General features: G+C 35.3%; 3 protein-coding genes across 7 annotated transcripts; 1 reads left to right on the plus strand and 2 right to left on the minus strand.

The window, feature by feature from the left end:
* Window positions 1-771: 771 nt before the first annotated feature.
* On the minus strand, window positions 772-2,650 carry LOC126674136 (nuclear transcription factor Y subunit C-2). 3 transcript variants are annotated; one of them, XM_050368525.2, is made up of 2 exons: window positions 2,516-2,650; window positions 772-1,810 (listed from the first exon to the last, which is right to left on the minus strand). In XM_050368525.2, exon 2 carries the CDS (start codon window positions 1,739-1,741, stop codon window positions 938-940), a length of 804 nt encoding a protein of 267 aa, XP_050224482.1. In that variant the 5' UTR covers window positions 1,742-1,810; window positions 2,516-2,650; the 3' UTR covers window positions 772-937. The 3 variants fall into 3 exon arrangements, with proteins under 3 accessions (XP_050224482.1, XP_050224483.1, XP_050224481.1); XM_050368526.2 differs by having other exon boundaries at window positions 772-1,824; XM_050368524.2 differs by having other exon boundaries at window positions 772-1,794; window positions 2,516-2,648.
* Window positions 2,651-5,711: 3,061 nt separating this feature from the next.
* Window positions 5,712-7,498, plus strand: LOC126673047 (GRAS family protein RAD1-like). The gene has a single exon (XM_050366999.2). It carries the CDS (start codon window positions 5,828-5,830, stop codon window positions 7,388-7,390), a length of 1,563 nt encoding a protein of 520 aa, XP_050222956.1. The 5' UTR covers window positions 5,712-5,827; the 3' UTR covers window positions 7,391-7,498.
* Window positions 7,499-7,651: 153 nt separating this feature from the next.
* On the minus strand, window positions 7,652-14,637 carry LOC126673045 (uncharacterized). 3 transcript variants are annotated; one of them, XM_050366997.2, is made up of 10 exons: window positions 14,350-14,637; window positions 11,195-13,533; window positions 10,578-11,089; window positions 10,407-10,487; window positions 9,876-10,028; window positions 9,259-9,443; window positions 8,900-9,047; window positions 8,690-8,812; window positions 8,370-8,457; window positions 7,652-8,154 (listed from the first exon to the last, which is right to left on the minus strand). In XM_050366997.2, exons 2-10 carry the CDS (start codon window positions 13,422-13,424, stop codon window positions 7,961-7,963), a joined length of 3,714 nt encoding a protein of 1,237 aa, XP_050222954.1. In that variant the 5' UTR covers window positions 13,425-13,533; window positions 14,350-14,637; the 3' UTR covers window positions 7,652-7,960. The 3 variants fall into 3 exon arrangements, with proteins under 3 accessions (XP_050222954.1, XP_050222951.1, XP_050222952.1); XM_050366994.2 differs by having other exon boundaries at window positions 9,259-9,422; window positions 10,578-13,533; XM_050366995.2 differs by having other exon boundaries at window positions 9,259-9,422; window positions 10,578-13,612.
* Between the last annotated feature and the right edge of the window lie 617 nt (window positions 14,638-15,254).

Here is a 15,254-nt window from a genome sequence, read left to right on the forward strand (position 1 = left end):
ACCCCACCTTATAATATTTATTCGTCTATACCCTGACCTAGGAAAAAATTCATTTGTACCCTTCTTTTGATTTTTCATTTTCGTCTCTACCTAAAGAGCTAATTTGACCTCTTTTGATTTGGAAAAATATTCAAAATGATCATTTATATTTAGCTTATATTCTAATTAAATATTAATATTATTAATTATTTATAATATTTTCATCTTTTAATTAATTTAATTGTTAAAATTTAATTTAGGGTAGAGATGAAAACGAAAAATCAAAAAAGGGTACAAATGAACTTTTTTTTACGTTAGAAAATAAACAAAAAAAATGTTACAAGATGGGTTTTTTTAAATAATTAGACCATAATTGTTTTGGATGTTGGATTTGTGAATGAAATTTTTTTTGTTGAGCAATGAATTAGTTTGAATATGCATATTAGGGTTTAGTTCTTGTGAATTTTGGATTTGTGAATGAAGTTAGTGTTGATTTTAGTATTCAATTCATTAATTGATTTGTTTATCTGTTTTCGATTCTTGACTCCGTACTATAATTGGAAAATATTTGGTGAGAAAACATAATTAATTTACCTAGTTTTCCGGTTTTTAAACACTTACAAGTGTATCGATGGCTTATTTGGCGGCTAGACAAGTCCGAGATGACTGTATTTGCAAAATCGTTAGTTATTTTCGGAATAATTCGGTCTTAATTGTTGAGGAGTCAACCGTCCATGTATTTCACATTACATCTAATTATTTTAGTCTTTGAGAAAAGAACACTAAAAACCATTAAAAAGTTTAGAACACAATCATAGATATATTTCTAGATGAGATCATACACTCATATCTCACTATAAAGACGACTGACTAATACTAAAGTTTTTTTCATTACTGATGATTATCTCTACCGATGATCATCTCTATTCTATTAAAACGACTGCCACATCAACGGTCTTTAGTCATCGCTTTGCTGCTGTTGAGGCTGTTGCTGGTGAAGTTGAGTCTGCGGCCATGGCATGAACGCCATGGGTGGCCTTGGCTGCTGCCCTCCGTAGACTGCGGCTTGATCGGGCTTCCCCATGATCATCCCTGGATGTCCCACGGGATGCTGTGGCGGAACGTAGTAATACGGCATGTCAACGGGAGAACCAACCATGGGAATAGTAGCCTTGCTTACGCCTAATCCCTCTTCTTTTAACTCGTCTCTAGGAATAATATCAACCAAGAAATCAAAAACATCGGTCCTCGAAATTGCAGCTGCAATATCATTCTTTTGTAGTGTCCTCCGCTTGTTCTCCTCTGTGTGAATCCATGAGCGGAGTGTCAGCTCCAAGATGAACATTTCACATGCTTTCGCAAATATAACGGGAGCCTCTGCTGAAATCATTCGCACATCTTCATCGGCTTTCATAATTTTTTTAATTCGAGCAAGCGGAAGGCTGTGATTCTTGAAGTCAATTGTTTGCTCGACTTCTTGCATTTGGTTGGCCCAAAACATTTGAAGCTGCTGCTGCTGTTGTTGCTGCTGTTGATTATGGAAGTGCTGGGCCTGTTGATAAGTAAGTTGGTGCGGGGGATTAGAGAAACTGGGCAGTGGCTGAGTTGGAGAAGGAACTGTCATGGCAGGCGCTCCAGAAGCCATCATCGCAGCAGTTTGGTAGGGAGAGGTACTATAGGCCATCTGAGCAGCACCAGCTACGACACCCATCCCAGGCTGCTGCTGCGACGGTTGCTGTTGCCCTTCTTCTGATTGATCCATAAATTAACAGTACGTTTTTCTCGAGCTTATATCCTGCCTATCCTCTCATCAGACTGTAAAGGAGAAATGCTGCAGAATAAGTGCTTGGAACAAAAAACAAAGAATAGACGTTAACTCTCTTCTTCACATAATTAATAAGGAAGTAGGTCATTACGTAACGAAGAAACTAGACTCGGGATCAAATATATATCTCTATGTCTTTACTCATAGCAACAAGTATATTATATCTCCAATTGCAGTTTCTAATTCTAAGTTCCACTGCTACTAAAAAAAAGCCGAGACCCTAAATCAACAACGCAATCTCCTGCTACTCTTTTCCAATTCTAAGTTTTCCTTTCTGAGCCAAAAGAAGAAAAAAGTTGAAATTATTAGCACTCTTGTAGTGGATCTATTATATCAATAATCTTCCAATAACCAAATGGCTTAGAAAAATGTGAAAATGACATAACAAACACAGATTAATTAAAACCCACCTACACACCACAAACCGACACATGCAAAACAAAAATAAGGCTAAATTTAACAGATGATATTTACAATCTTTTTTAATAAACACACACATGTTTACTAGTTACTTGAAATTAAACATATGCAATCATGCATGTGACTAAAACCAAAAATTGAATTGGCTTAAGTATTTAAAATAAAACCCTACAGGGAAAAATCCTGAACAAATTTAATTTCTATCAAAGTTTTCCCAACAACCAAACAGAAATTTAGGCATAGCACAGCAAGTAAAACAAAATTATAAAACAGAAGTTAAAAAAAAATTACCGTTATTCTGCAGATAAAGCAGTAGCTGAACTATTAGAAACCCTAAGAAAGAGAAGAAAAAATAAAAATAGAAAAGTTGTGAAAAGGGAGGGATGCAGCAAGCTTTTGAAATTGAAACATAAACTTAATAGACTTTCTTCTGGTTCTGGGGGCATCTATTTGTTGACACGTGTCGAGCAGTACGAGTTCTGACTCTTAAATCAAGTTTTTTTGGGTGAACACGTGGAGTAGTGCGACTGGATGTAACGTTTAGTGAGAGATGCTCACGTAGACCGCTGTGACGTTGGAAGAAGACGACATTGGGTGATAGGTGAGGGTATTTTAGGAAATGTTGGGTGAGGGATCTGGTTTAACACGTGGATAGCGCGTGCTACTATCTACTAGTGAGGCTAACTATGTCACGTGACAAATTTCTTACTTTTATTGGTCCCTTTGCCAACTCACGTGACAAACATGTAATCATATTTTGGTTAACCCCCCTTATTTGTGATTATTTAGTCTTCAAGCATCTCCATGTAGTTTTATTTTGTATACTATTCTTAGCATAAAAAAAATAAAATGCTATATATAATATATATTATTGAATTCACTACATTACAAAATGCTAAATTTTATAATTTTATAAGTGATTATCATTGTTGTGGCAAATTTATAAATAATTTAGATATAATAGAATTTGGCAATCCTAAATTTTCTAACAATTTGGCACAAAGTTTAGCATATGCTAAATTTAGCATGTGAAGTAGAAGTGTAATGTAGATGTATTTTTATGTTAAATTATATAATTTGACATTAGAGTGGAGATGCTCTTATAGCACCCATAGTCGTTATACTATTTTTGAATATGATACCCATGCCACATCAGCTTTTCATTTAATCCATATTTATTATACAATCTCTGCAATAGTTAGACTTTAAAAAGTAAACTAATTAGGATCCCATATTTTTAATTATTATAAATACAATTTAAAAAAACAAAATAAAAAGTAAAAGAGAGGAGTGAGTCCTTTATTGAACACTTATAATGGAAAGTGGTCAATACCAATCAGTTATTTGAGCTTCAAACACTCCCCATAATGAATGCTCTTTTACCCTGGATGGATTTGAGACCCTTGTAGTCAATTATTATCAATAGTAAATAGGTTTATCTTAGGAGTATTTTAAAAACCGAATCAATAGCCAAATTGGATATATATACTTATATACCCACACACACGATTTTTTTAAAATAATAAAATATAATAAAATTTTATATATAAATAAGTAGTTTTCTTTAAGAAAAGAGTTATCATCAGAATTTATAAAATGATTGTTTTTATGGCTTTTGGTTAAATGATTTGCTGATTCCTATAATTTTTTCGGTTTTTAATATTTAAAGAAACTAAATCAAATTGGCGTTCACAGCCAGGGTGTTTGGGGGGCTGATTCATAAAACACTGAGCTATAGTTCATATATTATCAGTTATAATCCATCTATCCAAAATGAAACGACAGTTTTATCAAAGATCAGAATTGCAATGAATAAATTTAGTCATTTTAGCGTCAAGTTTTTGAATAATTGTAGTTGGATGTTTTTACCTAAATTATATACAGCTGCTAGAAGTTTACATAGTTAAAATGAAAAAACAAACACCATTTAGATAAAAAAAATTCATTAAAATAGTTAAATTTCAGTTAAGTTTTTGAAGAAAGCTGACTAGCATTTTTATAAGTTGGATTGGGCTGGGTTCGTGATGTTTTTGGTATTCATAAAATGCAAAGCAGACCAAAACATACTGTTTGGGCTTTGATATGAATCCTGGTGGATGAGATGCATTTAGTAGCATGAAATATTCGTAAAAGAGAATCTATCCCATAACAGAGAGCCGGTAGCCATTATTCTGTAGATCAAAGAGCGAAGTAATTCGCCATTCATCCAAAGTACTTCGCTATCCATCCAAAGTAATCTTTTAGTATATAATAGAGATATTCTGAGCCGACTATTATGACTACATGCACATCTAGTGCAGTGGCTTGGAAACAAGCTATCTTGACCATCTTCCGAAATTATAAAAACCGTTTTGCCATTTCATATTTACAATTAGCCAATAACGGTTGTGTTGTATACTTTTCCATAATACGAAATGAATGTAATTAGCAAGAAAAGAAGATTGCAAGCTGCCTCCTTTCTGTCTCATTGTTTGTTGGCCGTCCAACGAGGGAAGACTGTGACACCAATCGCATTATACCTACAATGGGTCCCATTTCTTGGTTGCGTTAACCGGCCCTTCACTCCTGTTTTTGTCGTTAAGACTAGGATTCTAATTAAATTATGACACTCTATAATTATGCGATGTATGTATAAGGGGTGTATAAAAACCCAAATCAAACCGAGTAACCGGATCAAATTGATAAATTCGGTTCAATTTGATTCGACACCTTTATTTTATTTTATCTTCTTAGTTCAATTCTAGATATACAAAATTCTCGTCAATCGTAATCATTTGAAATTACTTCATCTTTTACCTTTTCCTTTATATTTTTCAAATTGTCAAATTTACTCTATTTTCAATTTTCGGTTTCAATTATACTAATTTTAAAAAATTAAAGCTTTTTCACTCTAAAAAAATTAAATATATCCTTCATGTTTAGCACATGATCTAAGTAAACTCTTAGTACTCTAAAGAATATTAAAATTTGAAATTATGAATCAAATATGAAGGATATTTGAACTCTTTTTAAGTGAAAAATTTTCGATTCAAAAAAATAGGTACAATTAAAAATAAAAAATGAAAAATAGAATAAAATTTAGAATATAAACGAAAAAAAGTCAAAAAGATGAAATATTTTTTTAATGATTAAACCTTAATTTTATTACAAACCAAACCGAAAAATCTATTGACTGATTCAGCTTGGTACATTTGAAAAACTCACATTCTTGTAAATTCAATTTGAGTCATTTTTCTTTAAATCGACTTGATTTGAGTAGATTCAATTCGATTTGAACTAACTGCACATCCTTGTGCACTTACCATTTGATCATTTCTTAAATATTAATAATTCCAATGACGGTAGGAACGAGTTGGTTAGTTACGGTTGAAACTTGAAATAAATGATATTTTTCATTGCACCAAATTCTTAAATGCTAGTAGTTTATAGACTAAAGTTAATTAGTAGTTAGAAAAAGAAGGAAAACAACACATTATTATTATTATTATTATTATTATTATTATATCAGTAAGCTACCGCTACCTATCTTCTAGTTCCAATTAAACAAGCGACGAGAGAAGAAGTCTGTTACCCTGTGACTTCTTTCTCCTGCTCCAAGAATCAATGGAAGCCATTAATGGCCGTCACTCCTTCGCCGTGTGCGAAAGCTTCAATCATGATCTTGCCATCCGAAAGTTTTGTCCTGCAAGAATGGAGCAACAAAATGGTGAAGACGAGTACTACTCGGAAGAAACAGTTTTCAATGAATTTGATCTCATCCTTTCTCCTTGTCATGACGACGTTGCTGCTTCCGAGGTTGATCAGTTAGTCGACAGTTTCATTAATGTCGATCATCACGATCATAGTCCTGATCAGACGCACCAAAATCATTTCCAAGATGAGATGATCATGATGGATATGTTCTCTTCGTCGGGTGATGTGTCTGGAGATGTTCCGATGATGATCGATGTAGATGAGTTTGAAACGACGAATGAGTGCATGGAAGATTTTGGTGCTGTGCCGAGTGTAGATCAAGGTCTTCACTTGGTGCACTCTTTGCTGGCTTGTGCTGAAGCTGTGGGTTGCAGAGATACACAGTTGGCTAACTCTATCCTTAACCAAATTAGTTTTTCGATTAATCCTCAGGCTGATTCTTTGCAAAGAGTTTCGTATTGTTTTGCTTTAGGTTTGAAATCAAGATTATCACTCCTTCATTCTGCTAATGCAAATGGTACATTCAGCAATGCTGCTATAGCTCGACCGTCGTTGATCGCCGCAGAAGAGAGAACAGAAGCTTTTCAGCTTCTTTACCAAACAACTCCTTACATTGCTTTTGGTTTCATGGCTGCAAATGAAGCTATATCTCAAGCAGCAAGAGACGAGGACTCGATTCACGTGATCGATCTCGGAATGGAGCATACCCTTCAATGGCCGTCCTTTATCAGAACACTAGCTTCTAGGGCTCAAGGACCGCCCAAACTCAGAATCACAGGATTGATCAATGATCAGAATTCATTAGAGGTTGAAGCTAGCATGAAATCACTTACAGAGGATGCTAACTCATTAGGCCTCTCTCTGGAGTTCGATTTGATATCGGAGCCAATCACTCCGTCTCTTTTAACTAGAGAGAATCTAAAACTGAGAGAAGGAGAGGCATTATTTGTCAACAGTATTATGCATTTGCACAAATTTGTCAAAGAGAGCAGAGGCTCCCTCAAGGCAATCCTCCAGGCAATCAAAAAGCTAAATCCGACATTGCTCACAGTCGTGGAGCAAGATGCAAATCACAACGGTCCATTTTTCCTAGGGAGATTTCTTGAATCACTACATTACTATTCAGCCATTTTTGATTCTCTTGAAGCTAGTCTTCCGCGAAATAGCCGGCAAAGGATGAAGATCGAGAAGCTTCACTTTGCAGAGGAGATTCGCAACATCGTAGCTTACGAAGGTTGTAATAGAGTTGAAAGGCATGAAAGAGCTGACCAGTGGAGAAGACAATTAGGCAGAGCTGGTTTTCAAATTATGGGATTGAAGTGCATGAGTCAAGCTAGAATGATGCTCTCTGTCTACGGCTGTGATGGCTATACTCTTGCCACTGAAAAAGGCTGTCTGCTGCTCGGATGGAAAGGGCGGCCTATTATGTTGGCCTCAGCATGGCAACTTCATAATCTTCTTCCACCTCCTTGATGCACTCCGACAATAGTTCGCCTCACCTGACCTGAATGATTTTAACTTTAAAAAGATCATTAGTTCATTAGAGTATAATAAATTGGATTATCTTGTGCATAATGATAATCTCAATCTCTTCCTAGAGATTCATATTCTTTTTTTCTACTCGGTTTTTCGAATTCAAATTGAAATCTGCAATGTAAGGATGCCGAGCAAGTTCTTCGAGCACACATAATTTTAGAACAATATGTTTTTCCAGATAGTAACAATATATCCAGCTAGTAACAATCTTTGCCTCTATGCATTATTCAAGTACTTGGTACACAATGACATCAACATTGCAGAATTTAACTATTTTATACATGTACATTCAAAAGGGAACAATTTCCACTTCAAAAACAATAACGGAAGGCAATTTCTCCCTTGCAATAGGAATAAATAGCGGTTTAGCTCTGAAGAGAGCTTAATGGAGTGAAGAAAAAATAATAATAACACACGTCCTTCTTTAGGGTTCTGAATAGAATAAAATCACTTTCATGCAAAACCTTGTTGTAATGGAGAATGGAAAAGGTAGGAACTTTCAGACCATTACTTTGGCACCTTGTGCCCATGTCCTTTGCCTTGGCTAGCTGCTGTTGACATTATGCGCAAACGACCGGCAATTTCGGTGAAGGAAGGCCTGACTGCAGGATTAGGTGCCCAACATTGCTCCATTAGCCTTTTCCAATCCATATCGCAGAAACTCGGAATACTTGGTCTCAGTGTGTTATTTACAATTCCACCTGTTAAAGGAGCAATGACTTAATATACCCCTGTTTTAGATTGCTATATACAGTTTCATGCAACTAATACAGCTTTTCACTGGATTTTTTTAGCAAAGTTACATGAATTTGACATGTCTGGCTCCGAAAATACTATAACAATCCAATCTTGTGATACAGGCGAGAAGTTGAAGCAGAAGAAGATGAAGATGAAGAGGGATTTAGTAAAATCAAACCTATGATTGCGCCATAGTGCATGTTGGCATATGGCTCCTCGCCAGTGAGAATCTCCCACAAGACAATTCCAAAGGAGAAAACATCAACCTGAGGGTCAATATAAATAATGAGATTTACGTTATGAAGAACACAAAACTTACACCTCGATAAAACCAGGTTCACATTTTTCTCTCTGCGATAAAAGATGAGACAGAGAGAACTTTCTGACCCAGTCAGTGTCAAACTATTCAAAGTTTAATGAAAGAATAATCTATACCAACTTGAATTGCCTATTTCTAGTGCCAATTTTGAGAATTAGTTCAGAGAATGAAATCATTACCTTTTCAGAGACCTTATTGCTGCTACCGTTTAGCAATTCAGGTGCCATCCATGGAAGAGTTCCCCGTACACCTCCAGAAACCAAAGTATTCCGTTTAATTTTTGACAGGCCGAAATCACCAACCTGAGAAATTCATTCTGTTAAATGATTGAAATATATCACCAAATTCTCATATAAGATACCACTTTTTCTATTCCTACTAACACTTACCTTGCAGATAGGTCGTTGGGGGTCTTTCAAGTTCACCAGCAAGTTGTCACATTTCAAATCAAAATGCACAATATTCTTCGAGTGCAAATATTCCATTCCAAAAGCAGCATCCATAGCTATTATAAGTCGCTTTCTACGATCTAGATGCCTGAATTATAAGATCAGATTAAATAGAAACAGCTTAATAGCAGAGAACAACCACCTCTGCGTGAATATGTAAATCACCTAACCACTTGAGCAAATCTGAAGTGCGGAGATGCTTTCAAAATTGGAAGTGAAAACAAAGAGTGCTAGATTCCCCTTCTCTGAATAAAGTTTCAAAAATATCAAAAGTGGCAGGAGATAAATGAATGATTTACCTTTCTTTCTTAAGTAAGACTTGCCTAAGAGAACCATCAACCATGTACTCTGTCACAGTAGCTAATGTTCCCCCAGGTCCATCTTGCACGACACCGTAAAATGCTACAACATTAGGATGGTGAAGCTTTGAGAGGATTTCAGCTTCCCGCCAAAACTCGTTGGTCTGAGAATGGAAATAATACAACTTACTCCCACCGTCCCAAATGATTATGACAAACACAAGTATTAAGAAATTTAGTAAATCTATGTAAAATGAGTAATGCAGTATTAAATTTGACTATTAGTGATTTTTGCTCTCTTTTTAATGTAATATACTATAATTAATGAGGGTACATGTACTATTTAATCATTCATGTAATAAATGACTGCCTATAATTTGGGACAAAGAAACCTAGAATAATGCTTATCAATTTAGGACGGAGGGAGTACTTATTATCCATTTAATGAATAAAGGAAAACAGTAATTAATTCTATTTGCACCAAGCTAGAGGCCAGAAATATTAATAATGATGATTCCTCAATTGGCATTTATCAACATCTGATTGTATGATAAACAGTGAGCAGGCAGTTAACATGAAAAAGTTCAATGAAAGCAAGAACATGGAGCAATAATTACCAATCTTTCCTGCTCGGAGGATCGACCAGTGAAGCAAATCTTCTTTAGTCTCTTGATAGCAACATCTGATCCCCTCCATTTTCCATGATACACAGTTCCAAAAGTACCAGAACCCAGTTCTCTCAGCTCTTCAAGATCTTCATTTTTTATGACCTGTCACAGATATTTAGAGGAAAAATATATTACGCAGACGGGATGGTTGAAAGTTAGTGAAGTTACTTTCGAACCACAGGAATGAAAAGAATAAAAAGGAAATAAAAACAAAGCAAACATGAACAGTGAAAATTTAAATATAGGTAAAAAGGGAAAAGAAAACAAGAGATGCTCAATCCTTCCAAATAAGCAAAAGGAATAAAAATTAAATGCCAGCAGAAGCAACCAATGTCAAAAACAACAGAAAAGTTACATTTGATGACCAAAAGGCATTATTCAATGAAATCCTCAAGTGGATATGCTTGCATATTTGTTTTTTTACAAGTCAGATACAACCCAATTTATATGAGGATCTACTTACATCTGTAAAAGTCATACCTGCAATGTATCAACGTCAAAATCTACCAAAGATGGACCAACAGGAGGCAGGCCAATGTTCCTGTTGTCTAACTTCCCGCCCTAAAAACATCAAAATAAAGACAACGTCATTTAACAGTTAACAGTCTAGAAAATGAAGTTCTTTCAAATCAAATAATTCAGAAAATATACCTCATAACCTGAATCTGGAAATTTTAGGTTATCCATCATAGCACCAAATTGCAAGCTTTCACTGCCCTTCACATGAGAATGTTCAAAACCTGAAAGAATGGTGGAGTCAGCTGCCACAGTTCCTGGTAAATGTTTTTGATTGCCGTCTTCACCAAAACTGAGATTTGAATACTTATGGCCCATTGAAACTCCCTCTGTTGTCAAAGGAGTAACATTATGAGAGTTCTGATTTCCTTCTTTGACCTTTGGAATCAAAAATGGGGTAACAAGAAGATCCTGGTCGATAAGGGAAACATCTTTTTGAACAAACTCTTCCTGTGCCAGTTTCTGAAAATATGACCAGCGCTTAGGTTCGTGATTTTCCATGATTACACTCATGCCAACTCCATCTCTGTGTACTGGAATGCCGCCAGCCCTATCCTCCATAACTATCCTTCTAGAGAATATCTCAGAAAGAAAATCATGAGGAAATCTGTCATTAATATCAATGCTGATGTCTGCTGGCTTTGTTGCTGAAACAAAAACAGGGGTTAGTCCTTGATAAATATCACTAGCTGAATTCTGCCCAAAAGATTGGGTGAGAATGTCAAAATTGTTGTCACTAGTGATACCCTTACCTGTTATGTCATCTAAGTGAGGGCCTGGTTGATCAGATACATAATTTTTATGGTTCAAATGAGAAGTTACTTGGGATGCAACAGGATTGCCAGATCTAGATTCTCCTATTTCCTCGTCAGGGAGTTTCTTGTGGTTATCTGCAGTGTAAGAACCATCAGTCTTAAGCACAGTATCTCGATTCCCAGAATCTTTATCATGCACATAATCTGGAACTGCAAGCTTGGACGCACTGTGGAAAACATCTTCAGAGTCAGATCGCGTCTTATTCATATGAGAGACTGAATCTGAAACCTCATTGTTCTTCTGAAGTTGGGCAGGCTCATCATTGACATGCTGAGGATCTATAAACAATGGTTCTGCACTTAACCTGGGGTGTTCAGAATGGAGAGCAAGACTACTTTGACTCAATTTTTCAGCTGATTCTTGAATTGACCTCTGTTCAGAATGAGAATGAGATGTAAGAAACTGGGAACCAAGTGAATCATCAGACTTTGAAAACCTACTCATCAGTTCTGCTTGGTTCCGTGGTAACCTCTCAGAATAATAAACTCTTTGAGGGGGTACAGAAGGTTCAACATAGCTGAAGTCTATCAAATTAGAAACAGAATCAGCACAGCCCAGACCAAATGTACTGCTAGAAGTGGAACATTGATCATCGTCACAAGATTTAGGAACCTGCACTGGATTAATAGCATCAACAGAAGAAGGAAGAATTTTAGATTCCGGATGCTTTCCCTCATGTTTTGAGGGCAGAGAATGGAAAGATCCTTGTGCAGCAGCTGAAACTTCAACATCAACTGGATCAGCAACCATTTCTACTCGATGGGTTTTCTCAATGTCAATCTCATGTCGAGGGGAACTATCAGGTTTCAGCTTCACCTCTTTTATTAATACCTGAGAATTCGAGACCTGAAAGCTACTATGTGACTGTCTTTCAGTCAAACCTCCTTGTTGATTAATTAGATCAGGAAGAGAAGTTGAATGAAGAATTTCTTCAGATGGGGAGTTTTTAATAGAATCGTGGTGATAGTGAGGAAAGAATTTCTGAATTTCCTTAAGGTCTAACATCTGGCTGTGATAAAATTCTGGATGGGTTTCATATGAACTGGAAGAATCTTGAAGAATTGGTTGAGCAGAGTAATAAGTGCTAGTCAAAGGTGAAGTACTGACCCCAACTGAAGCAGTTGCACGATTTGTATCTCGATCAATATTTGAACCATCTAGTTCACTTAAATTATTTCCTGAAGAGTTTGCAAAACCATGGATCGAGTTTTTTTTGGATCCGAAGTCCATGCAATTAATAGCAACCACATACTGAATCTCAGATTCACCCTCCATGCTTTCAAGGCCAAACTGAGCATCCTCCAAGTCGCTCATTGAGCACAGAAACATTCTAAGTTTTTGTGATCCTCCCCGATCATCAAATTCATTCCATTCCTCCATCATATTCCGCAGATCCTCATCGCATGAAACAGAAACCAATGCATCAAGATCCTCTCCAGGAAGCTGATATTTAATCACATGAGGTTGGTCATAAATTGCCAAAGTTTTCTGCTTAAGCTCCTGCCATGATATGTCCCTTGATATACGTAGAATGTGTGTATCCCCACCAGCATATCTGAGCTTTCCATCACTGGGACGGGGTAGTATTTTTCCACCAAAGCTGCAGAGAACCTTGATCTTTATAGATGAGCTATCAGAGGCCATTGAAGAGGTAAAACCATGTCCAAGTTCCCGGCATTCATAATCGGCTGAACGTTGAGGCGCTGAATGAACTAAGTTATAGTTGCTCCTTTCTTCATACAAAGACATATTAGTTGTCTCGCCTCTATATGGACCTTTCTCTGCTGCAGAGAGCATTTGAATATCTGAACCACCAGCAGACCCTGTGTGGCCAGTGCCCAAAACGCCTTTTAGTTCCACAAAACCCGCTGTGTGACTAGGATCACTCAGCGTAATAGGGAAAAGAGGCTTCTTATGATTAACTCTATCACGCATAAATTCAAGAGCAAACTCCTCACCTGTCTGTATGGAGAAGTTCAGAACAGGTTTAACTTCCGGCATACTTAAGTTAGGATGCCTCACATTAGTATTTCTGCTGCCAGTAGGCTCTAAAAAAAAAGCTGGAGATGCCGGCTGGAATCCCTCTTTACCAGATTCCCTGACATTGTTTTGATATTGTTTAGGTATATCTTTTTCCATTGTACTATGGTTTGAACTCTTCTCCATTCAACTCAGCCCGATTGGCATTAACCCAAACACTGTAAAGATTACATCAAGACGACCATCAAAGACACAGCCCGATGAGATGTGAAATAGATGATTTGCATAAAAGATACTGAAACAAGAAAAAACGAGCATCAGCTGCTTCCGAGGTCTAGTTGCTAATTCAAAAGATCTCCAACACTCTAGTAGTCCTAAATTTGGTAAGGCATGAAAAGAATCATATCAGAAAGAAATCTAAAAATCTTAAAACAACATACACACGTCAGAATTGATAAAAAAAATTCTGCAGAAAGCATAGAAATAGAGAAAGACCAGAAATTCTTAGGAAGACTGAGTCTACCACGTCATCCGTAATCTGAGCCAACTATATTATAACACCTCATTAAAATGATAGCAAAATTGTAATATCATCATTAAAATCTGAACACATTTATTACAATTTTACCATCATTTTAATGAGGTGTTATAATATGATATGACTTAGTCTACGGATGACGTGTTAGACTCGGTTTACCTCAGAATTTCTCGAGAACAAATAGAAAAATCATAAATCAATGCAAACTATAATATCTTACAGCTATAAGAATGTCAAAAGCGCCAAGTTAAAAACAGATAAATTCTCAACGTGTCAAAAATTAAGCATTACAATCTCTTGAACCATAGCAGTACAACTTAGTTGAATAGATGACTTGACTTATGAGCTAATACTAAAACTTGTAGTTCAACAATTCTATTGCAAGTCAAGCAAACAAAAAATAATTCAAAAACTTAACTAAATTAGCCATAATTGATTAATAATCGGATGAACAAACAAACATAGGGATTCGATCATCTATAACACAAACAGTCCGATTTTTCACCTAAAACATTAAATAAACACTAAATTAAAGAAACAAAAACAATAATAATTCAGTAATTAATCATATACCTGAGTGAAATAACAGAAAATCTTGCGTGTTCAAGAAGAATTGCGTAAGGCACCAGCAGCAGCAACAATTACGGAATTTAAACGCAAAACAGTATAAGAACAATTCAATTTTTTTTTCTTCTTAAAATTATTCAGAATTTGGATTCTTCATGTTGTTGTTTTGTCATGTTTTTGTTTCGATTTAATTATTATTATTATCTTGAATTGAGAAGTTGTGTCTGTTCTTGGCTAATAAAAAAAAATATCTTAGGCTGCTGCTGCGAGCAGTAGCAGTCAAAGTGAGGAAGAAAGTTACGAGATTGTCTCCACGTTTCAATCTTAATTACTTAAAATGCCGCTGCTTTTTTCCTTTTTATTTTCAACTTTTTTAATTATATTTTGGACTGTTTTTGTCAATGTGATTATAGTAGTGAGGGGCCACATCTGCTTCCAACAACAAAATTACTGGCTCTTAAAATTACTGACTCTTTTTAAATTCGCAGAGGCCAGATAGTAATTCTATTTTTAAAAAATTATAAATAATTAACTATTTTATATGTATTAAATAAAATATTTTAAAAAACATAATGAATACCGTTTTTGTTGTAAATTATATAAGTCTTGATTAATTATTATATATAATCTCATTAATTCAAATGCAAAATAACAAATATCAAAAAATAAAAATCTCTCACATACTATAGTTATATTTTATAAATTAACTCATTTTTATCTAGATAAATCAAAATACTTGTATTTTTTTTAAATAAGCACCCAGAGAGTATTGTGTTAAATAAAACTAAATGTAATATTTTTTATGATTGATTCATTTCTTTAAATAAATTAACCTTTTAATATTTAAATTCATTCTGAACTATGTATTTATCAATTTAAGTAAAAACATATTTAATTTTTTAATAAATAAT

This window comes from Mercurialis annua, linkage group LG3, assembly GCF_937616625.2.
Source record: "Mercurialis annua linkage group LG3, ddMerAnnu1.2, whole genome shotgun sequence".
NCBI classification, from domain to species: Eukaryota; Viridiplantae; Streptophyta; class Magnoliopsida; order Malpighiales; family Euphorbiaceae; genus Mercurialis; species Mercurialis annua.

Coding starts and splice junctions, on each gene's coding strand:
- LOC126674136 (XM_050368525.2), bottom strand. CDS start 1,741: ATGGATCAATCAGAAGAAGGGCAACAGCAACCGTCGCAGCAGCAGCCT.
- LOC126673047 (XM_050366999.2), top strand. CDS start 5,828: ATGGAAGCCATTAATGGCCGTCACTCCTTCGCCGTGTGCGAAAGCTTC.
- LOC126673045 (XM_050366994.2), bottom strand. CDS start 13,424: ATGGAGAAGAGTTCAAACCATAGTACAATGGAAAAAGATATACCTAAA. Junction 10,488..10,577: donor TTCCAGATTCAGGTTATGAG/GTATATTTTCTG, acceptor TGATGTTTTTAG/GGCGGGAAGTTAGACAACAG. Junction 10,029..10,406: donor TTGACGTTGATACATTGCAG/GTATGACTTTTA, acceptor TATCTGTGACAG/GTCATAAAAAATGAAGATCT.